We start from the raw sequence: 22,501 nt of genomic DNA, 5'->3' as shown, positions 1-22,501 counted from the left end.
ATTATGCCTAAGGGTCATAAGAGGTCTCACCCATGGAGAACCTCTTTTGTTGCTCAGATGCAGCCTCTCTCTCTAAGCCAGTTTGGCAGGTGAACTCACTGCTCTCCCCACTGGTTGGGCATGATTCCCAGGAGTGTAAATCTCCCTGGCATGTGGGATCTGACTCCCAAGGATAGCCAGGACCCAGCAGCATCGGGATGAAAAAGCCTTCTTGACCAAAAGGGGGAAGAAAGAAATGAAACAAAGTAAAGTCTTAGTGGCTGAGAGATTTCAAACAGAGTTGGGAGGTTATCCTGGAAGTTATTCTGTTGCATTATATAGATATCCCATTTTAATTGATGGTATATTCGAGTGTCTAAAGGGAAGTACCTGAAACTGTTGAACTGTGTTCCAGCAGTCTTTATTCTTGAAGAAGACTTTATAATGGTATAGCTTTTACAGTGTGACTGTGTGATTGTGAAAACTTTGCGTGTGATGCTCCTTTTATCCAGGGTATGGACAGATGTGTTAAAAAAAAGAATATAAAATAAATAATAGGAGGAGATAAAGGGTAAAAATTGGGTAGATTGAAAAACTGTGGAAATTTATAGCTTTTTTGTATATGTGTTATTTTTCACAAAAAAAAGAAGGAAAAAAGACGTCGGTGGTGAGGATAAAAAGTATTTTAAGTCCTCTAGACTCCTATATTCTGGAGCAGCTAGAAGGAAAAATATGAGAGGACCGTATGGTAGCCCATGACAGACTCTGGGATCTGTCTTGTAGCCCATGACAGACTTTGGGCTCTGTCCTGTAACCACTTGTTGAAGAGTGCTTTGAAAACTACTGCTTTTTTTAAATTTCTTTGCTCTGTGTATATATTATACAATAAAAAAAAGTTTTAAAAAAAAGTTAATGAGAGGGAGGGAGTAAGGGGTATGGAATGTATGAGTTCTTTTTTTTCCCTTTTATTTCTTTTTGTGGAGTGATGCAAATGTTTTAACAATGATCATGGTGAAGACAACACAAATGTGATGATATTGTGAGCCATTGATTGGTGGGGTCGGACTATATGTGTGTATATATTTCTCGATAAAAATATGTGTATATTTTGAAATCAGTTGACCATAGGTCTGGAGATCTGTTTTTGAACTCTCAATTCAGTTACATTGATCAGTCTATCTTCATTTCAATGCTATTTTGACCACTGTGGCTTTATAATAAGCTTTAAAATCAGGAAGTGTACTTCATTCTTCTTTTTTGGGTTGTTTTTGGCTATTTGTGGACCCTTTCTCTTCCAGATAAATTTGTTAGCTAACTTTTCCAACTCTACAAAGCAGGTTTTGGGGATTATGATTGGTATTAACATTGAATCTATAAATTAATTTGGGTAGAATTGATTCAATGATATTTGGCCTTCCTGTCTGTGAACACAGAATGTCTTTCCATTTATTTAGGCCCTCTTTGATTCTTTTAGCAGTATTTTCTTGTTTTCTATGCACAAATCCTTTACCTTGCTTAAGTTTATTCCTAGATATTTGATTCTTTTAGTTGCTATCCTGAATAATTTTTTTAATTACCTACTCCAATAGCTTATTACTAATATATAGAAACACTGATTTTTGCATATTGATTTTGTATCCTGCCACTAGGCCAAATTAATTAGCTCAAGTAGCTTTGTCGTAGTTTTCTTGGAGTTTTCCAAACATAGGGTTATGTTAGCTGCAAACATTGAGAGTCTTAACTTCTTTACATTCTGATTTGAAAGCCTTTTGTTTCTTTTTCTTGACTAATTGCTTTAGCTAGAACTTCTAGCACAGTATTGAAAATGGTGGTGATGGTGGCATCCTTGTCTTGTTCCTGATCTTAGATTGAAGGCTTTCAGTCTCACCATTGAGTAGGATGTTAGCTGTGGATTTTTCATATATGCCCTTTATCATACTGAGGAAGTGAAGTGTTTTATCAAGAAAAAATGCATTTTTTCTTGACCAAAAATGATGAATTTTGTTGGATACTTTTTCAGCATTAGTCAAGATAATCATTGACTTTTCCCTTTTGATTTTTTCATTTCTTGTATTACATTAATTGATTTTCTTGTATTGACCCACCCTTGCATGCCTGGAAAAAACCTTACTTGGTCATGGTATATAATTCTTTTAATGTGTTTTGGATTTAGTTTCAGAGTATTTTGTTGAGAGTTTTTGCATCTTTATTCATTAGAGAGATTGTTCTGTAGTTTTTCTTTCTTGTAGTATCTTTATTAAGTTTTGGTATTAGAATGATTTTAATTTCATAGAATGAGTTAGGTAATATTTCCTTTACTTCCATTTTCGGAAGAGTTTGAGCAAGAATGGTGTTAATTCTTCTTGGAATGTTTGGTAAAATTCCTTTGTCCTGGGCTTTTCTTTGTAGGGAGGTTTTTGATGACTGATTCATTATCTTTATTTGCGATTGGTTTTTTGAGGTCTTTCTATACACCATGGTATATACTTTCTATAATTGTTTTAATGAGCTGCTGGATTCAATTTGCAAGTATTTTGTTGAGGATTTTTGCATCTATATTCATTTAAGAGATTGGTCTATAATTTTCTTTTCTTGTAGTGTCTGTGTCAGGTTTTAGTATTAGGGTGATGTTGCCTTCATAGAATGAGTTGGTAGCTTTCTGTCCTCTTCAGTTTTTTTGGAGAGTTTAAGCAGGATTGGTACTAATTCCTTCTTGACTGCTTGGTTGAAGTCACATGTGAAGCCAGCTGGTCCTGGACTTTTCATTTTGGGGAGCTTCTTAATGACTGATTTGATCTCTTTACTTGTGATTGGTTTGTTGAGGTCATCTGTTTCTTCTCGAGACAATGTTGGTTGTTCAAACCTTTCTAGGAAGTTTTCCAGTTCATCTACATTGTCTAGGTTATTAGCAAATAGTTGCTCATAGTATCCTCTCATTACATCCTTTCTGTGGGGCCAAGTGGTTATTTCCTCTTCCATGTCTGATTTTATTTTTTGCATCGTCTTTCTCGCTTTTGTGTGTGTGTGTGTGTGTGTGTGTGTGTGTTTGTCAACCTAGGTAATGGTCCATCTATTTATTGACTTTCTCAAAGAACCAACTCTGGTTTTATTTATTTTCTTGATTGGTTTTATGTTCTCAATTTCATTTGTTTCTGCTCTAATCTTCATTATCTTTCCTTTTGCTTGCTTTGGGGTTAGTTTGCTGTTCTTTCTTTAGTTCTTCCAAGGGAACAGTTTATTCCTTAATTTTTGCTCTTCTTTTTTTAATATAGCCATTTAAGACAATAAATTTCCCTCTCAGCACTACCTTTGCTGCATCCCATAATTTTAATACTTTGTGTTTTCATTTTCATTTGCCTTGATATATTTACTGATTTCTCTTATAATTTCTTCCTTGACCCACTGGTTGTTTGAGTGTGTTGCTTAGCCTCCATATATATGTGAATTTTCTGGCCTTCTGCCTGTTACTGATTTCCAACTTCATTCTATTATGATTTGAATAAGTGTTTTATATGATTTCAATCTTACTAAATTCATTGAGACTTGCTTTGTAACTCAACATATGGTTTGTCCTTGAGAATCACCCATGAGCACTTGAGAAAAATGTATATCCTGCTGTTGTGGGCTCTAATGTTCTGTGTATGTCTATTAAGTCTAGTTCATTTATCATATTATTCAAAATCTCTGTTTCTTTATTGATCTTCTTTCTGGGTGTTCTGTTCATTGATGAGAGCAAGGAATTGCAGTCTTCAATGGTTATGGTAGAGGTGTCTGTTTCCCCCTTCAGTGTTGTCAGTGTTTGCCTTATGTATTTTGGAGCACTCTGGCTTGGTGCATAAATATTTATGATTGTTTTATGTTCTTACTGAATTGTTTCTTTTACTAATACATAGCGTCCTTCTTCGTCTCTTTTAATTGTTTTACATTTGAAGTCTAATGTGTTGGATATTAGTGTAGCTACTCCTGCTCTTTTCTGGTTGTTGTTTGAATGAACTATCCCAACCTTTCATTTTCAACTGTTTTTGTCCTTGGGTCTAAAATGAGTCTCCTGTACACAGTATATAGATGGATCCTTTTGTTTAATCCATTCTGCCTGTCTATGTCTTTTGATTAGGGAATTTAAACCATTAACATTTAATGTTATTACTGTAAAGGCAGTACTTTCTTCTTCTATTTTGTCTCCTGGATTTTATATGTCATATCTATTTTTGCCCCCTTTTTACCTTTACCAATAGTCTTCATTTCCTTACTCTTCTCCAAACCTCTTTCTTTGCCCTTTTCATATCTGCCTGTAGGGATCCCTTTAATATTTCTTGTAGGACCAGTTTCTTAGTCACAAATTCTCTCTATGACTGCTTGTCTGAAGACATTTTAATCTCCCCTTCAGTTTGAAAGACAATTTTGCTGGGTATAGAATTCTTGATTGGCAGTTTTTCTCTTTCAGAATCTTAAATATATCATACCACTGCCTTCTTGCCTCCATGGTTTCTGCTGAGAAATCCACAGTCTATTGAGCTTCCCTTATATATGATGGATTGCTTTTCTCTTGTTGCTTTCAAACTTCTGTCTTTGACATTTGACAATCTGATTAGTAAGTGTCTTGGAGTATGTGTATTTGGATTTATTCTATTTGGGGTACGTTGTACTTCTTGGATCTGTAATTTTATGTCTTTCAGAAAAGATGAAACATTTTGAGTGATTATTTCCTCCATTAGTCTTTCTCTGCTTTTTCCCTTCTCTTCTTCTGGGACACCCACAACACGTATGTTCATGCACTTCATGTTGTCATTCAATTCCCTTGAAACCTTACTTATATTTTTCCATACTTTTCGCTGTATTTTCTTTTGTGTGTTGCATTTCAGATATCCAGTTTTCTAGTTCACTAATCCTTCCTTCTGCCTCTTCAAATCTATTGTTTTAGGTTTCCTTTTTTTTTGTTCCATCTCTTCTGTTGTGCCTTTTATTCTGTGATTTGTTTTTTCAAACTTTTGAGTTCTTTTTTTTTTTCACCCAATGTCTTCTTTATATTCTCCCTCAACTTGTTGATTTGATTTTTGATGAGGTTTTCCATGTCTGTTTGAACATCCTGAATTAGTTGCTTCAACTCTTGGATCTCATTTGAAGTGTTGGGTTGTTCTTTTGACTGGGCAGTAGCTTTGATTTTCCTGGTATTACTTGTTATTTTTTGCTGGCATCTAGGAATTGATGTTCTTAATTAGTTTATTCTGGGGGTTGTTTTCACTCTTTTACCTAGTTTTCTTGCTGAATTGCTTTGTTCTTTGACATTCAGTTCAACTTATTCTAGACCTCTAGCATAGGTTCTGGCTAACTGATCAAAATGTTTCAGTTTTTGTTTTTCTGTTTCTTATCCTGCCTGTATGGACCTTTTTTTTTTTTTTTTTTGAGGAGGGTCTCCTCAGGTATTATAGACCCCAGTTCAGTTTTCCCAGACCAAGCTCATATCTCAGGGAAAAAGAGTAGCAAGAATAAGTTTTCTCTGAGGGTGAGACCCAGCAGTTTGTCAGACTTTTGTCTGAGGCCTCTAGATCCTGTTCCTTTCCTATTTTGCCGAGCATGTGGAGCTTTGGCCTGCAGCTTCCCACCAGTATAAAGTGATGTGGTGCCTTTAATTTTAGTTGACTCTCCCTGCCAGGAGTGTGGTTGAGACAGAGGTGAGGTAGTAGGTGGGCTTTGATTGTTTCTGTTTTCCAGCCCCTGGGGCCCGAATTCCTTGAAGGAGTACCTCTACTTGAGCTGTGCCCCACTCTCTTTTCTTGGGGAAGATATTCCCTTTAGGGAATTGATCCCTTTCACCTGACTAGTTACTTTGTCTCTCACATATGCTTTAGTTCTGCCTTTGCCTGGGGCAGTGCTGGAGACTGAGTGTGCTTGCAATTCTATCTAATAAGCTGTTAAGATGTAAAAACAAGCAAAAAAGGCTTTTCAGAGCTAGACCCCTGCTCCTCAGGTTTGACAATCAACAGCCTGAGTTGGCACATGGATCTATGTATCTCTACGCTCTGTCCCCTTTTGGGGTCCAGCCCTTTTTCATTATTTTGTGCTGTCCAACTCATAAGACTGCTTTTTTTTCTCCCTTCAACCCCACCCCCTCTGTGCTGAGGCAGAAACTCCTAGTTACTTTAGTGCTTATTCCAGGTTTATCTGTGCTGGGGGGTCTGTTTTCAGTAGTTAGAATTTGTTCATTCTGCAATTGGAGCTTGGTTGAGTTAAGCCCTTGCTGCTAGTAAAGTCCATTTCCTTTCCCTCAGGAAGCCAACCCACCGTGCCCGTGGGGGAGGAGCACCAGCCTTCACAGCTTGTGAGACTTGGAATTCTTTGTGGGATCTCAGCTGTTTTACCTGGTCCAGACTGGTATATACTGTATGTCTGGTCACTGATGTTCTCCAGCAGTTGTTCTGTACCATTCCTGGGTATCTATGAGCAGCTCTGGAGGATGAACTAAATTCCACACCTCGCTATGCTGCCATCTTGCCCCATCTTGGCCATACCCTCTTGTTTCTTCATATACCTTGTAATTTTTTGCTGGTTTCTTAGCATTGGATTATCTTGATGAGATTATTTTGAAAGTTGGTTTCTTACCTTACTTGTCTAAGATTTATTGTTGTTTGAGTTTGCATTGAAGGTCTCCTTTGGCACGAAGGCTGTTAGAGGATAAGTAGAAAAGCAGTTTGCTAGATTGCACTTTTCCAGTCTTTCCAGAAGAGGGCGCTCTTGGGCTACCTATTCCCAACAGTCCTACCTCTCCCTGACAGCCACAGCCTGCTGGGCAGATTCTAGATCAGGTCAGAGTCCAGTACCAGCCTGTTGGCCCCAGAGGGTGTTCATAGAGGCTGTCCCTCTCTGATCAAATGTTAACTAAGGACTAATCTGTTTCTCCCTGTTTTCCTGAGGGGAGGGTCTACCTCCCTCTCCCTGGTCAGGGTTTGCTGGAAGCTGCTGGTTCTGGGAAGGGTGGTGGGTACTGTACACTGCTGCAAAGATTTTACTTGTGGGTTCGATGGATTTGGTGGCTTCTGGACTGCTGTGAGGAAAGACCTCAGGCTGTGGGACTGAGAGGTTCAACTTAACCAGCCAGCAGCCAGCCCAGGAGTGCATTGCATTTCACCGGCCAGCAAGACCCATGCTAGTGCACAGCTGCAGCCTTGGTGGTGGCAGAATGGTGCCTGCCATTGCAATGCAGCTCCCTCCCTCACCCCAGCTGTCCGTTTGTGTACACAGCTGAGCCAAGCCATAAATGCCATGGTCCCCCATGCAGAGAGGCTGTGGGACCCAGAGCATTTCCCTCACCAGCTGTCAGATCAGCACTGCTCTGTGCCCCTCTGCCCTCCCAAGGGGGAGGGCCTTCACATTCTCCCCCCAGTCCAGGCTCCCGCAGCAGCCAGCCTCGGGGATGGAGCGGGGGCACTCAGGGATGGAGGGTGGCACTGGGCACTGCAGCAGGTTCTCTGTATGTGGACATAATCAGTCTGCTGGCTTCCAGGCTCCCAGGCTCCCACGTGAGAAGACTCTAGACTGCGGGACTGAGAGGGTTGGTTGTCCCTAGCTAGCAGACAAGTTAGTTAGAGTTTGCCTCTTTCACCTGTCTGGTCCAGCTGGTGTTTATCCACTGGCCTTAGGAGTGGTCATGATTGAGTACACTCACCCCTGTCTCTCAGTTGTAATTTCTCTACTTTTTCATCTAGCTCTTCCTTATATATTGCAGTCGTCCTTCTCTGATCATCTGAGTATCAGAACCACTGCTTTGGGGAGTTTCTACCTGTTCTCTAGCTGTTTTATGGTGGAGGAGTAAATTCTGCCTGTCCTTATTCTACCATCTTCCTGGAAGTCCCATTCCAAATTTTTTTAGTAAATTTTGTGACCTATAACTTTCATATGAAAAAATGCATAATTCATGAATATTCAACTTAGTGAATTTTCACAAAGTGACCACACTATTGTCTCACATCACCCAAGACATGAAATAGAAGATCATCAGGACCCAAGGGCTTCTCACAAATGTCTGTCGGTTAGTACTCTCGACCTCCTTACCAGAGGTGGCCACTACTCTCTCCTCAAACACTGGATTGTTCACCTTTTTAAAAAATGTAGATAATTGGAATCAAATGTATGTGTTCTTTTATGTCTAGTTTATGTCTAATTTATGTCTAATTTATGTCTAATTATGTCTAATACTTAAGTCTGTGAAATTCAGCCTTGTTCTGTGTAGCAGTAATTCATTCATTTTCATCACCATATAGCATTCCACCATATGAATGCACCAGCATTCATTTATCCATTTTACTGTTGATGGGCATTTGGACTATTTCCTATTTTTAAGCTATCACACATAACGTTGTGGTGGAATTCATGAGCATATCATTTGGCACATGTGCATTTCTGTTGAATATTTAGGAGTAGAAGTGCCTGTCACAGATAGTATAGAAACTATCAAATTAGCAATTGTTCCTATTTATGCTGTCACATTGGTAGGAGTATATGAGAGTTTCAGGTGTTTCCTATCCTCATGTGTTTTTTTTTTTTTTTCTCTCTAATGGGCAGGCACTGGGAATTGAACTGGGGTCTCCAGCATGGCAGGCGAGAACTCTGCCTCCTGAGCCACCATGGCCCACCCTGTTTTGTTTTTTTTTAAGATGTAATCATCCTGGTGGGTGCTTAATTATAATTTGCATTGCCCTAATTAAAAATAAGTATGAGCACTTTTTCATATGTTTATTGGCCATATGGGTCTTCTCTTTTGTCAATGCCTGTTAGATCTTTTGCCCATTTTCCTAGTAACTTGTCTTTTTTCTTACTGATTTGTAAGAGTTTATGAAATATCATGGATATGAGCCCCTTGTTACTTAATATGTTACAGGTGTCTGCTCCTAGTCTGTGGCTTACCTTTTCCATGTCTTAATGGTGTCTTTGATGATTAAAAGGTTTTAAGTTTGATTATGCCAGTAGTCTAATTCATCGTTTTCCTTTGGGTTTAACGTTTCTTATATCTTTTTGAAGAAATTCTTCCCTATCCCAAGTTGTGAAGATCTTCCATTTATCTTCCATAAGCCTTATAGCTTTACTTTCAAAATTAAGTCTACAGTCCAGTGAAATACATTTTTGCTTATTGGGTGAAAAGGTCACAATTCAGTTTTTTCCATTATGTATATCCATTTGTCCCAGCACCATTTGTTAAAATGACTGACCTTTCCCTACTGTTCTGCAGCAACCTTTTTTTATAAATCAAGTATCCATACATGTGTCAGTCTGTCTCTAGACTCTGCCCTGTTCCATTGGTCTGTTGATCTATTCTGATGTCATACTATCCTACTTTAATTAACACTGTTTTGTCCTGAGTGTTCATATCTGTTAGAGTAAACCCTCCACTTTTGTCTTTGAAATGTCTTGGCTATTCTTGGCCCTTTGCACTTCCATTTAAATTTTAGAACCAACTCGCCAGTTTACACACACACACAGCCCTGCTTTCATTTTTATTTGGATTGCATTGAGTCTATTGATCAACTTGGGCAGAATTGACATTTTTGTAATATTGAGCCTATCAAACCATGAACATGCTGTGTTCTCTCAAGAATGTTTCTATTTTACTTAAAGGTGTTCTCTCAATAATGTTTAATAATTTCTTTATACATCTTATATTAGATTTGTTGTGGGTATTTGATGTTTTTTGATGTATCCTCTCTCTGGAATTTTGGTACCATAAATCCTCACTGCCTTGGGAGCTCTTCATTGGTCAGTTGTTTTTTTCTTTTAATACATTGGTCCAGCTTTTCTAGTCGTTTTCAAAGGAAGGGTTGCTCCCAAATAATTGAATTTGCCGTTTCTGGATATGGCTTTCTTCCATGCCAACTCTGATTTATTTTTTATGTATGTATTCTTTTTCTTTTGTTTACAATCATATGGAAGAAATTTTCTTCTGTTAATGCTCTACAAAACTAACTAAAAATTTGCTGACTAGAAAAACCATGAAAACATATGTTCATATTTCTTTCTTAATCTTTGATACAGGAGTTTATACAAAAAATAGAAACTTTCGACTCTATAAATCATCAAAACTAGGAAAGCATGTGGCTTTAGAAGTTGCTGAAGATAACAAATTTTTTCCTAAACAGTCAAAGGATATTTCTGAAGAAAAGCAGCATTTCCTCTCTTCTTTGGTCAGCAATATCAGGTATATAGTACCAGAATTAAATCATTAAATATTCATGGATATTTAATAAGCAGTGAACAGTATAGCATATTATAAAAGTGTGAGTTATGTGAATTCTTCTAACTTTATAAAAAATAAAGGTCTTAAAATTGTGGATTAACTGTTCTTTTTTTCTACATTAACTGAAAAAGTAATTGTAAAAGGTATTTTTTAACCACTTAAGTTTTCTGTCTTTTTAGGGTTATGTTTTATGATTTTCTAGAATGCTTATTAGTACTTCTATAAAGAAAATAAAAACTACCTTACCTGCATTTGGAAATATAATTAATGTCTCATTTTCTTTTCTTGTATGTACATATACATGTAATTCAAGTAGCTCCTTCATTTAGAAAGTGTTTCTTGAGATCATTATTTATATCATTATATCACCTGTTTTTCACTCAACATTATATTGTGTATGTTTCCCAAGCTAATAACTTGCCACTAATTGTAAATACAACTTCTAATTCCTATATAATTTTACATTATATTGATATACACTACTTTGTTGTCAGTTTTATTGTGAAATTATTAGGTTCCAGGAATGGGTCATTAAAAAAAAAATAGTAAAAGACCTCTTTCAACCTAAATATTTGCTTTCAATCCTGTTCATTCTAGGCTGATTATGTGAGTTCAAAATGTGGTTAAGGATTAAAGACTAAATTGCTATTAATGTGCTATAATTTTTCCCCCAGACACAATTTTAAGTAAATATTCCATAGATATCAGCTTTCATAATAAATATGTAAACTGCATTGCTGTTGTTGTGTCAGGATGTGCACACTGTTACAGTGGGTACCCAGCAGGCTGGGGAGGGGAATTAGTTTTCTTCATATGTCTTTGCACTGTTCGAGTTCCGTTCACATTATATCTCAGAGGTAAGATCAAAGTCTTAGTTTCCTCACCTTTAAAATGGAAATACCACCACCTATCTCCTGGGGTGTTTGTGAGAATTAAATAAGTTGGGTTAAAACTGAACACACAAAGCACTTAGAACAGAGCCTGGCACATGGTATCTGTTCAGTAAACGTTAGCTGTTAGTAGCGGCAGTAGTGAAAGTAGTGTAGTAGTAGTAGAGTTATAAAAATTGTATGACCTTCTTGCCCACAGTTGTTGACACCAGAATAAAAGCCACATTCTATGTATCCCATGGGTAGAAAGCAACAGAGTTGGCTTGGAGAAGATAACTCTCCTGACTACCAGTTCCATTTCTTTTACTGTCTCAATATTAATCTCACTGAAATGCATGGTTTTTCTACTGAACAGAGTTACAATAATGGTTGCCTTTAGTGTATTCAAGTAAATGCCAGATATTTTTCTTCCTGAAATGAATAAGTTGTGTATGATTATGATTGTATCTTTCCTCTTAGTTAATTTTAATCTGTCTGTCCTTTACTCTCAGCAGTCTTTCCTTCTTCATTTCATTCTGTTATTCACTCCTTTTAAGTTACTGTAACAAATATTTCAGAGGCTCTGTATGTTTGGGAAATAGAATTATAACCTCAGTATAATTTTCGTTTCAGCAGTCCTAGAGTCTGATTGACTCTATAACGGAGGGAAGTATTTTGAACAATCAAAAGTCTATTTTTGTGGGAAGAGGGGATAGGATTTGTGCTCTTGCAGTCAAATGTGGCATAAATCCCTGGTACAGTTAGCTGTCAAGTAAAGAATTTTAATAGAGAATGATTTATAGCCATGCCTCTTTATTTCTAATATAATGTTTTGTTTCTTTTACATATTTTCTTCAGATTCTCAGATACCTTACGAGTTCTTACATGTAACGTGTCTCCAAATAAACAAAAACGAGGTGAATATTTTAACAGTACCAACGCTGCAGGTAATTTTGAGAATACAATTTCTTATCAGAATTGAAGGATACAAAATCTGTTTGTCCTAAAACAATTTTAATCTTAAGTATTCCTTTCCTCTGATCGTTTAAAACTGTGTTAGGTTTTCTGTCCAAAATGGAGACAGTGTAAAAAAAGATGTTTATTCAAGCGTTATTCATTAATTTTCAGAATATAAAAGGCTAGAGGAATATAAGAGGCTAGATGGCTTAAATACTTTTTTATCATCACAATTGACTTTTTTTCCTTCTTTTTTTGTCAACAATAACATATATCCAAAAAGCTATAAATTTCAAAGTGCAGCACCAAAATCAGTTTTAGAACATATTTCAGACTTTGACATGGGTTATAATTTTGCTATTTTAGGTTTTTAGTTCTAGCTGCTCTAAAATATTGGAGACTAAAAGAGATATCAATTTAATGATACAGCATTCATATTCATTTGTTAAGACCTATCTTCTATGTATAATTCCACCACCACCTTTTGATCTTTTCATACCTCTCTTTGGGGTTGTTTGGACTATGGCAATTCTAAATTTTCTATATTAGAAGGGTCTGTCACTAATATGGGGTAGGGGGATGGTACTATCTGATGTTCTGAAGAGGCTGGGCTAGGTTTCAGGACTTATCTGGACCAGGGACCCATCTGTAGGTTTCTGGAAAGTTACTCTAGTGCCAGAAATCCTTGTGGAATCTTATATGTTGCTCTTGGTGTTCTTTAGGATTGGCTGGAATATCCTGGTTGAGGGTTGGCAGGTTATGGCTTGTGTAAGAACAAGTAGCTTCTCGACTCTATTTTAACTCTCTACCACTGATACTGTATTAATTACACTTCTTTTCCCCCTTTTGGTCAGGATGTAATTGTTGATCCCATGGTGCCAGGTCTGGATTCATCCCTGGGAGTCATTGCCCACGCCACCAGGGAGACTTTCACCCCTGGATGTCATGCTCCATGTAGTGGGGAGGGCAATGATTTCACTTGCAGAGTTGGACTTAGAGAGTCTGAGGCCATATCTGAGCAACAACAACAGAGGTCCACCAGAAGTAACTCTTAGGCATGCCTATAGGTATTCTAAGCTTCTCCCCTATCTACATAAGCTTCACTAGAGTAACCCTCCAGATGGAGGGCATGGCCTAAAGTCTGACACAGTATCAGGGGATTCCAGGCGGGCCACGGGGACTCAGCAGGCAAGAATGCTTGCCTGCCATGCCAGAGGACCCGGGTTCGATTCCTGGTGCCTGCCCATGTTTAAAAAAAAAAAAAAGTATCAGGGGATTCCCTGATGGTAAGAATTCCCATATTCTTTCTTCCCTCCCTCAGGGGACTTTGCCAATACTTTTTGATTAGCTTCTTAATATACTCTAGGATGTTTCCAGGCATTACAATACCAGTAGATTCTTAAATATAAAATATGATTGAATTTTCAGTGCCCTCCAGCTTAACATCAGCCCACCTGTAGTTTGGTGACGTTGGGTCTATTACTTGTTACACTGAGGGAGAACACGTATCATGGAGCACTGTAGGGCATCTCAGAAGATGTTAGAAGGGACTTCTTAATTATAGAATTTGGACTTTGGTTAGATGATTTGGGGGCATGTCCTGGTAATTAGGAATTTGCTCTGGGTTGGGGGCTATCAGAAGCAATTCTATGACCATTTTAAATCTTAACTAAAAGGAAAGCGGAGTAGAAGGAAACTAAAGCTATTATTGGTAAGGAAGCAGCAGTCGCTCTTAATAGCCCGGATAAGGAAGTGTTTAGTGATTTTCTTTTTGGTTTGGACAATGTTCATGTTTTATGTGTGTTCAGATGTGATTACACAGTGGTCTTGCTTTTTGTCTTTCTCCATCATAATCACAGAGTGGCCTTGTCTGATGTTAAAGTTCTCTGAAATAATTTTATGTTCAACAAAAGAACACCAAGGTGAAGCTGTGAGTACCAGACTAGGCCAGCTGAACCCCTCCAAGGCCTGTCTGATGGTACCAGGCCAGTTCTAGACACAAGAGCAAATTTCTTTCTCAGAGTGAACAAAGTGATGAAAATTATTTCAGATGCTTTTTATGAAATTAATTTACATGCCATCTAATTGAGAGATTTTAATTTTATGCACTTCCTTGTGGGGTTACAAGAATCCATAAAAAGGTTGAAAAGAAAAATAAAAACAAACAAACTGGAGTTTTGGTATATAAATGGCCAAAGATGGCCCGTGTTATGTTGACCCCTGTGTTGTTTACTTTGTGGTGGGCTAGGACCAGGAGTCCAAAGCCTGAAGGTGCCAAATGCAAATTCTTACACATATAATTGTTGTAAATATAGCTCAAATACACATATTTTTAGCCATTAAGAGACTGCATGCTTTTTATACACTGCAAAACTGTGCTGAACATCTGCTAGCCATAGATAAGACAATCCCTGGGGCAATACAGGACCCCAAGCTGCTGCTGCCATGTAGGGCTTTCAAACCCAAGAATGTCCCACTGTGGTGCTCAGCAGTGTCACCTACACATATGAGCCCCTTTCTGGTTCCTGTCCCCTGCAGTTCCCTTGCCCTGCCTCCTTTCTGGGTGGTGGCTTGTACCACTGTTGGAAGGTCCCCTGCTAGAGCGACAACCCATCTCATGCAAACCTGTCCCAGTGGCACCTAAATAAAGCCTTTGGGTGCTACTGCCATCTTATGGATGTCTTTTCCTTGATCAACCCTAACATCCAAGATCCATCATTGTAATTGTACTAAACAACTTAAAATTTAACTCAACTTATATATATATATATATATATATATAATTCTTCTCTCTGTTGCAGTGGAAACTATTGAAGGTTTTCAGTGTTCACCCTACCCTGAAATTGATCATTTTGTTCTTTCTTTGGTGAATAAAAATGGCATTAAAGGAGGTAAAGATACTTTTATTCTTTATTAACTGTTACATGATAAGCTAGTACCTTTAGAAACCATATTTTGCCTTTTAGGAATTCGGCGTTGGAACTACTTTTTCCCAGAAGAATTATTGGTTTATGATATTTGTAAATATCGCTGGTGTGGAAACATTGGAAGAGCCCACAAGAGTAATAATATCATGTAAGTAATATTGTATATTAATAAGTTCTATGTATTTACCCAATACTACATTTCAAATGCTTATAATTTTTAATAATGTTGAGAAGATAAAAAATGATTTTTTGGTAATAAATTTCATTGTAATTCAGTTTGTTGTATTGGGTTTGTCCTGATAATATTTAATTACTATCTTAATTATCACATTGCCCTAGCACTTATCAGCTTTATTTATACTTTATTTGGAAAACAACCCCTTAGGCAGTAAAATCTTGAGAAGATTAAGGTAGGATTGGCTAGGCCTAGAAAGAAAGGAGAGGCGGAAGACAGGTGCACAAGCAATGGCGATAGAAAGGTTTGCTTCTTCCTGTTTGCCCTTGACACTTACGAAGTCTAAACCTAACTTGGGCAACTTTGGGCAACAGGAATATCTACTCAGTATTAAGAGTTGGATGTCAAGACAGAATGGGTGTTACAGGGAACCAGTGTTTACGGAGGTTTGCTGTACATGCCAGGCCCTTTATTAAGAGTTTTCTTCAAAAAGCTCCTGGTAAAAGGAGTGGAAGTAAAGGATGAAATAAAGTCAGGATGGAATTTTAAATAACATAGGGATATGGTTAGAATAGGGATAAAGTAGAAATCCAGTGGTTGCCAGTTATATGAGAAATTTTGCTATTTTATATGTAATACCCAATCTAAGACTTTTATGTACAAGTACCATTTAATATTCCCTTTTCTGTGAACGTGTGAAGACTTTAAATGGCTTCAAAACTTTTTTTTAATTTTTAATGAATATAGAATCACTTAGGTATTGTTACTTTTTTTCTATTTGTTATTTTTTTCTAGTAATTTGTTTATTTTACCCAAGTTTTCAAAGTTGCTGACAAAGTTCATAATATTCTTACTTATATATGCTGTATATAGTACACTGGATTTGCAGTTAAATCTGAATTTAATTACTACTTAAATGTAGAAATAACATTGTGTCTGCTTTACTTATTTTTTTCGACAAAGCTTGAAGTCATTTGATTAGTCTTCAGATTTTGGCTTTGTTGATTCTGTTTAATTTTCTGCTCTATTACTACTTCCTGCCTCTTATTTTATTAGGATTAATTCCGCTGTTCATTTTCCAATTTATTAGTTGTTTATTCTCATTTATCTTTACATGTCTGTTGTAATGTAATCTTTTAAGATTTTGAATTTCCCTCTAAAAATTACTTAAGCTGCATTTCATTTTAATATGTAGTATTTTCTTGCTTCTGTTATAATTTTTCCTTGAGCCACTGGTTATTTAGAAATGTGCTTTTAACTCCAAATTATGGGGTCTATTAGTTACCCTTTTGTTATTTTTTTTTTAAGCAAATCGATTTGTAATCTGTGAGCTGACACTTAGATTTGATGAGATTCAGGGTGTAGCCTAGCAGTCTCATGTGATTATAAATAAGTGCTTCAGTTATTGGAGGCAGTATTCATATTTGCTTATTAGATCAAGCTTGCTAATTATTTTTAAGGTGTTATTCAAATTTTCTAAGTCTTAATATTTTCGTGATTTTACTCAGTTACTAAAAAATAATTTTTAAAATATCTTGATCTTCGGTATATTTGTTTTATCCTTCTATTGGTTTTTTTCTCTTATACATTTTGAAGCCTTATTATTCAGTGGATGCTGGTTGAGAATTATGATATCTTCCTCGAATAACTTCTGCCAGTATGTATTTTGCCATAAAGTCAATTGTGTGTGATATTTTTGGCTACCACAGCTTTCTTTTGGTTGGTGTACTTATGTATTTAATTTTAACTTTTCTCAGCTGTAAGATTTAGGCATATCTCTTATAAACAGTATATATACAGTTAGATTTTGTTTTCTATCAAAGTCTGGATATTAATACTTTTTTCCTTAACGTAAAGGATTCTGGTTGATTTGAAAAATGAAGTTTGGTATCAAAAATGTCATGATCCTGTCTGTAAAGCAGAAAACTTCAAATCTAACTGTGAGTTATTAGTTTTCACAATGTTTACCACAAAGTTAAAATTAGGTATTTATATAAAATAGCTTTACTATCATTCTCATTCAGGTTTCCCATTACCACCTGAAGTATGTCTCCTTTATCTATTCAAAGTAAGTATATATTTTTAGTTTCTCATTACTAATTAGTCCTTGATACAGCATAAATGAGGTATGAGCACTGCGCAAATGCATCAAAGGAACATTTTTAAACACACTGTGTGTTTTCACTCAGGAATATATTGTAACAATTCTCCCTTGTCAGCTATCTGGAAATAAGCACCTCATTCTTTTTAATTGCTGTATAGTCACATTGTATAGCTATCACTTTATTTAACTAATCCAAGACATTTGAAGAAGTTTCTGAAATATACCAAAATACCTATCTTTGTGTTTCTTAGAACAACTATATCCATAGGGTGAATTTCTAAAAGTAGAATTGTGTCAAAGGGTGTATGCAGTTTTGGCGGGGATGGGGTGGGGTGCACGGCCCGGGAATCGAGCCCGGTCCTCCCGCGTGAAAGGCGAGCACTCCACCACTGCACCGCCCATGCACTGGCATATGCAGTTTTAATTAGGTAAATATTATCAGATTGCAAAACCACGCTTAATTTTTCTTTCAAAAGCTTTTATTTATCCAAACAATTCCATATTCATTGTCAAAAAAATATTAGAAAATACATAAAAAGCAAATGGGAAAGAAATCTCACTCATAATTTTCCCACTCAGAGGTATCTGATGTAAATGTTTTGGCATATAACTTTCCAGAATTTATATCTATGTATGCTTATATTGTTCAAAAAGCCCACATTACATATACTGTTTTGTATGCCTTTTTTGGTCCTCATCTGTCACAAGTACTTTAGAAAATACACAGTACCACAGCGCTCTCCATAAAAACGATAGGGAATTAGACATCGACAACAATGTTGTGAGAGCGCAAGGAACACCTCTGTGCCCTTTACCTAGATTTCCCATTTGTTAAAATTTGTCCACATTTGTTCTGCCTATTCACATACACAGTATTTGATGAATCATTTGAGTAAGTTGTAGACATCACAGTCCTTAAATCTTAAATATTTAAACATGTAGCTGAAGAATGACATTTTTATATAACTACAGTAAAGGTATCAAATTTAGGAGATTTAATATTGATACAATAGTATTGTCTAATAGATAATCAGTAGTTGTATTTTTACATTTGTCTGAAACTGTTCTTTACAACAACTTTTTTCGACCCAGGATTCTTACTAAATTTTTAAAGTATTTTATAAATTAGGGAAATGGAGTCCTTTGTTAATTTAGCAAATATGTGTTTGAATTTGTTTTCAGCTATATTCTTCACTTGTTCAAAAATTAAAACTACTTGTGATCTAGTTCCATTTGGGAATATGGAAAAAAATGTGCCAGGGATCTACAGGCAGTATCAAATTTTGAGTTTCAAAAATATCTGAGCAGCAGTGGCATTGTTCAAGTTAGTGTACTCATTCCCACAGTTACTATACTGGAGGCTATTTATCTAGCAAACCCATTTTAGTATCTTTTGAAGAACTGGTCTTATTACTTGGTATCTTAATTCAACATATTAAGTATATGGTGAAATCATCACATGACTGAATAACTTTTATTTCCTCTCCATCCCTTTCTACTCTTCCTTCCCCAATGGAAACAAAGGAAGAGGAATTTACAACAGATGAAACTAGCCATAATGAAACCAAGAATCCTCATAAACTGTCATCTCAGAAGTTGCCAGTGTGCTCTGAAGCTGACTGGGATAATGGTGGTGATGATCCTTATTTTTTAGAAGCCATTGAAGATGTTGAATTAGTTGAAGCTGCAGACAGCAGTCTGCTCAATTATAGTAATGGAGTGGATGAAATTCCTGATGAACTAATTATAGAAGTATTACAAGAGTAGCTAATTAGCTAAGGACAGTTACTTTACAGGCAGGCATTACATTAACTTATTAAATCTGTTTACATCAACTAAGTTTCTAGTTGTTTTCTATTTTTTACTTAAATAAACCAACTTTATTGAAAATTAACATTGGTATACTAGTGGAAATCTCCTTATTGAGTAACCAAAATTAGTGTCATGTTTGCAACAGTTTAGTTTTTCAAGTTAATTTATAGCTTAAAACTCTTCTTATATGTCTGGGACTGATTAGGATAAGATGTCATCATTCTAAAACCTTACAAAAGACAATAACCAGAAAAGATGATAAAGGATTCAAACTATTATACAAACTGATGCCATTTAACATTGTCAGAGACATTTGAATGACAAAATAATAATAAATTCTGGTAACTAGGCCATACTTCTACAGCTGACTAACTAGAAAAATTTATACTTTTATGTATCTGAATGTTGCTATAACAATAAAAATAAATGTCCAACTTGGAGAACTGAAGTAAGAGGTACAATTACCTTCGCTTAAATTTTTCAAAAAAGATTTTCATTTATAAAAGCACAAATGCAGAAAATAGGTGGCAACATCCTGAGACTAATATTACAGAGGCAAATTTTAGTGACAAGTCTTCTCATTCCTGGTCAAGAAGCTTCTCTAATTGATGGTTGATATTTTGCAGATGACTTTCCACTCCCAAAAGGCTTCTTGCTTTTAATAACAAAGCTGGAAGGCTGGATGAATCATACTATTGAAAGGAAAATTTTATTTAGATTAACAATTCAAAAACTGTTACAAGTATTCACAGTAGCTCTCTTAAACAGCTCAATCTTATGCTCAAATGCCAATGGTAGAACTTTCCATTAACTCCTTTTATTTATAAACTAGGACCATTATGAAAATTTGCTTTAATCTGTTTTCCTTAGGATGTAATTGATAATGTAAGGATGCAGTGGAACTGTCCCACAAAGTCTGGGCTAATCTTCTAAACCCTAAAGACCAGTTGGTTCAAGAAACTGTGGCATCTGAATTATTTTTAAAACAGAAAAATCATTCCTGGGACAGGCCAGGACTTAGTTTGGGCCAGTATGCCAGAGCTGTGTGGGTCTGTTTAATCCCAAGGCTGTTTTAAAGCACAGAAAACTATTTAAGGCAGGTTTGCTTTTACTGCAAGACCTGATGGAATGAGAACTCTTAGACCCATAGAAGTCCCCAAGTCTGCAGCAAAAATCCAAAAGCAAGTACAAAATATATTAAAACAAAAATACATTTTTGTTTCCTATTACATAATTCTCATTTTCTAAAAATCGTATCTACCAACCATTTATATGGGATAATGGCTTTTCAAAAACAAGATACCACGAACATGGACTAGAAAAAGGACAAAAAAAGGTCTTACATTATGAAAATGATACGAAAGCAGAGCTAAGTTATTCAACTGAGATTTTTATACACTTTCCTTGATGAAATTCAGTTCTCTGACATATAAATGCTGTAGTAAAACCCATGATCCTGGATTTTTCTCTACCTTCTTGGCCTTCTTTAAATAGCTACAGTGATGATATAACAAAATTTCCCTGGTTTGTAGTGATGCTAGTTGGGTTATGTTCTAATGTTGCATTTATATGTATCCTTCCTCAAAGCTTCTGGTGTTGTAACATGCAAGTGCCCTATATCTTCTGGAGCACAGTAAAGAATAAAGTTACCGTTTCCTTAACGTTGGATTCTTTTTCTCGCACATCTGAATAATCTTGATGAAGCTGTTTTAAATTAGACAAGAAATCTGCTGCATTCCTAAGTGAAGATTTTCTCTCCTTAAGTTCATCATATTTTGTTTGTAGCTGTTTCAGCTGTGGTTCTAACCTAAAACAAACATATTATACCCCACAATAAATGACATAAGAGTTACAGCCTATAGTGTAGGAGACTGAGTATCTGAATATATACGGAGTAAAGTATGAAAAATAAGGAACAGTGGAGTAGATGATTTAAGAATTCTTCAGCTCTGAAATTAGGAATACGTGAAAGATTCTAGGATTCAATCTAAAACACAAAAACCTGTGAAATATGATTCACAATGCATAATTAGCAATGAACCCACTGAAGATGATGCCTTATACATTCTAAAATTCATCATGTCCTTTGGAGGGTCTTGAGTACTACTGAAAAACACGGTTTTTAACATTTTAATGCCCCAGGTAGAAATAGACAGGCCCTGGTGTTTTACAGTGACGCTGTGGACAAAACGCCTTTCCTTTGCCCTTTCTCTTATCAAAATCTTGTCTATCTTCCAAGGTCTAATAACACCAGGAGAAAAACTATCTCACTACCTGGTGTGACTTTGGGCAAACTGCTTCATTTCAGTGCTCAGTTTCTTAACGAAACATAAAAAGGGATACCTTGGATTTTATGGACCAATCAAAAAAGGGAGAAGGGCCAGCAGTTTTTTATTTTGCCAAATAAGGATTTTTAAAAAACTATCTTCTAATATAATTCTGTAAAAGAAAAGTCACTGTAACAGTTCTTTACATTGAACTGTTGCAGGATTCTGGAAAACTCACTTGTTCTGCAGAGGGGCATGGTCAGGCTGGCATCACATCCTGGCCCCACTTTCTAGATGTGTGACTTTTAGTAAGTTATCTCCCTGTTCCTTACATTTTTCATATGGTAAGCTGAAACAATGATATATCACATTTTTTCCTACTATGCCTTTTCAGAATTATGCTTCTTGACTTCTAAAATCACATCTAGAAAAAGAACAAAACAGTTCAGTCTTGCATTTTACTATATAGCCCTGATAACCTACCTTGCAGGATTATTATAAGCAGTTAGGATGGGGCCCAGTCTATAGGGAGACTTTTAAATGCTAACTATCATAATTATTTTATTACCTTTATTTTCCATATTTTGACCTAGGCCAATGAAATTTTATCTTGAACTAGCACCTCTTCACAGGCTAGAGTTGGAAACCAGTAGACTACTAGATAGCTAATTCTCTTTATTTTAAATTTAAATGTCTGTGGCAGTCTCTTCTTTAAAACTTAGTACTTAGTTATGCGCTGCTATTTCTGATATCACTTCACTGCTCAAGCTATTTCAAAAGTCTTTAAGGACAGAAAGCATTTCTGATAACTGATACTACTACTGCTTTTACTATCAACCCTCCAGCTTACACAGTGATTCCAGCTTAGTAGAAGAACACCAAAATACACTTGCTGGTTGGCAGATTGATGCATGGGCTCCAGTTTTCCTAGCCAGGCTACATTTAGGCCTGCAAAGCCGGTGCAACACTTGGGAATGAAATCAGATGAGTACCACTCCAAAGTACATGTTTCAAACAACAACATAATAAACAAAAACCATTAACACTCAGCACTATTTAGATGCCAGCCTCTGTGAAGCACTTTCTATATATTGACTCACTCAATTCTCACAACACCCTATGAGGTGTATTATTACTATGCTCATTTTACAAATGAGGGAACTAAGCATAAAGAAGTTGAATGACT

At 36.2% G+C, this 22,501-nt stretch overlaps 2 protein-coding genes across 7 annotated transcripts in view; one reads left to right on the top strand and one right to left on the bottom strand.

Annotated features, from left to right (window-relative positions):
* The window catches only part of PRIMPOL (primase and DNA directed polymerase), a 65,823-nt gene extending 43,776 nt beyond the window's left edge, over positions 1-22,047 (top strand). For 2 of the 4 annotated variants that reach the window (XM_077144531.1, XM_077144532.1), the window contains exons 7-13: positions 10,003-10,165; positions 11,932-12,020; positions 14,832-14,921; positions 14,997-15,105; positions 16,990-17,072; positions 17,157-17,200; positions 18,761-22,042. In XM_077144531.1, the coding sequence (XP_077000646.1) occupies positions 10,003-10,165; positions 11,932-12,020; positions 14,832-14,921; positions 14,997-15,105; positions 16,990-17,072; positions 17,157-17,200; positions 18,761-19,003 (821 nt within the window). In that variant the 3' untranslated portion in view covers positions 19,004-22,042. Of the gene's footprint in view, positions 1-10,002; positions 10,166-11,931; positions 12,021-14,831; positions 14,922-14,996; positions 15,106-16,989; positions 17,073-17,156; positions 17,201-18,760 lie in introns of all 4 variants that reach the window. The other 2 variants (XM_077144534.1, XM_077144533.1) reach the window with 2 other exon arrangements.
* The window catches only part of CENPU (centromere protein U), a 77,261-nt gene continuing 74,279 nt past the window's right edge, over positions 19,520-22,501 (bottom strand). The window contains exons 12-13 of one of the 3 annotated variants that reach the window (XM_077144539.1): positions 20,699-20,855; positions 19,520-19,740 (exon numbers count right to left, since the gene is read on the bottom strand). In XM_077144539.1, coding sequence (XP_077000654.1) covers positions 19,627-19,740; positions 20,699-20,855 — 271 coding nt within the window. In that variant the 3' untranslated portion in view covers positions 19,520-19,626. The other 2 variants (XM_077144537.1, XM_077144538.1) reach the window with 2 other exon arrangements.

This window comes from Tamandua tetradactyla, chromosome 26, assembly GCF_023851605.1.
Source record: "Tamandua tetradactyla isolate mTamTet1 chromosome 26, mTamTet1.pri, whole genome shotgun sequence".
NCBI classification, from domain to species: domain Eukaryota; kingdom Metazoa; phylum Chordata; class Mammalia; order Pilosa; family Myrmecophagidae; genus Tamandua; species Tamandua tetradactyla.
The sequence above is the reverse complement of the archived record's forward strand: the minus strand, read 5'-3'. Positions and strand labels throughout refer to the sequence as shown.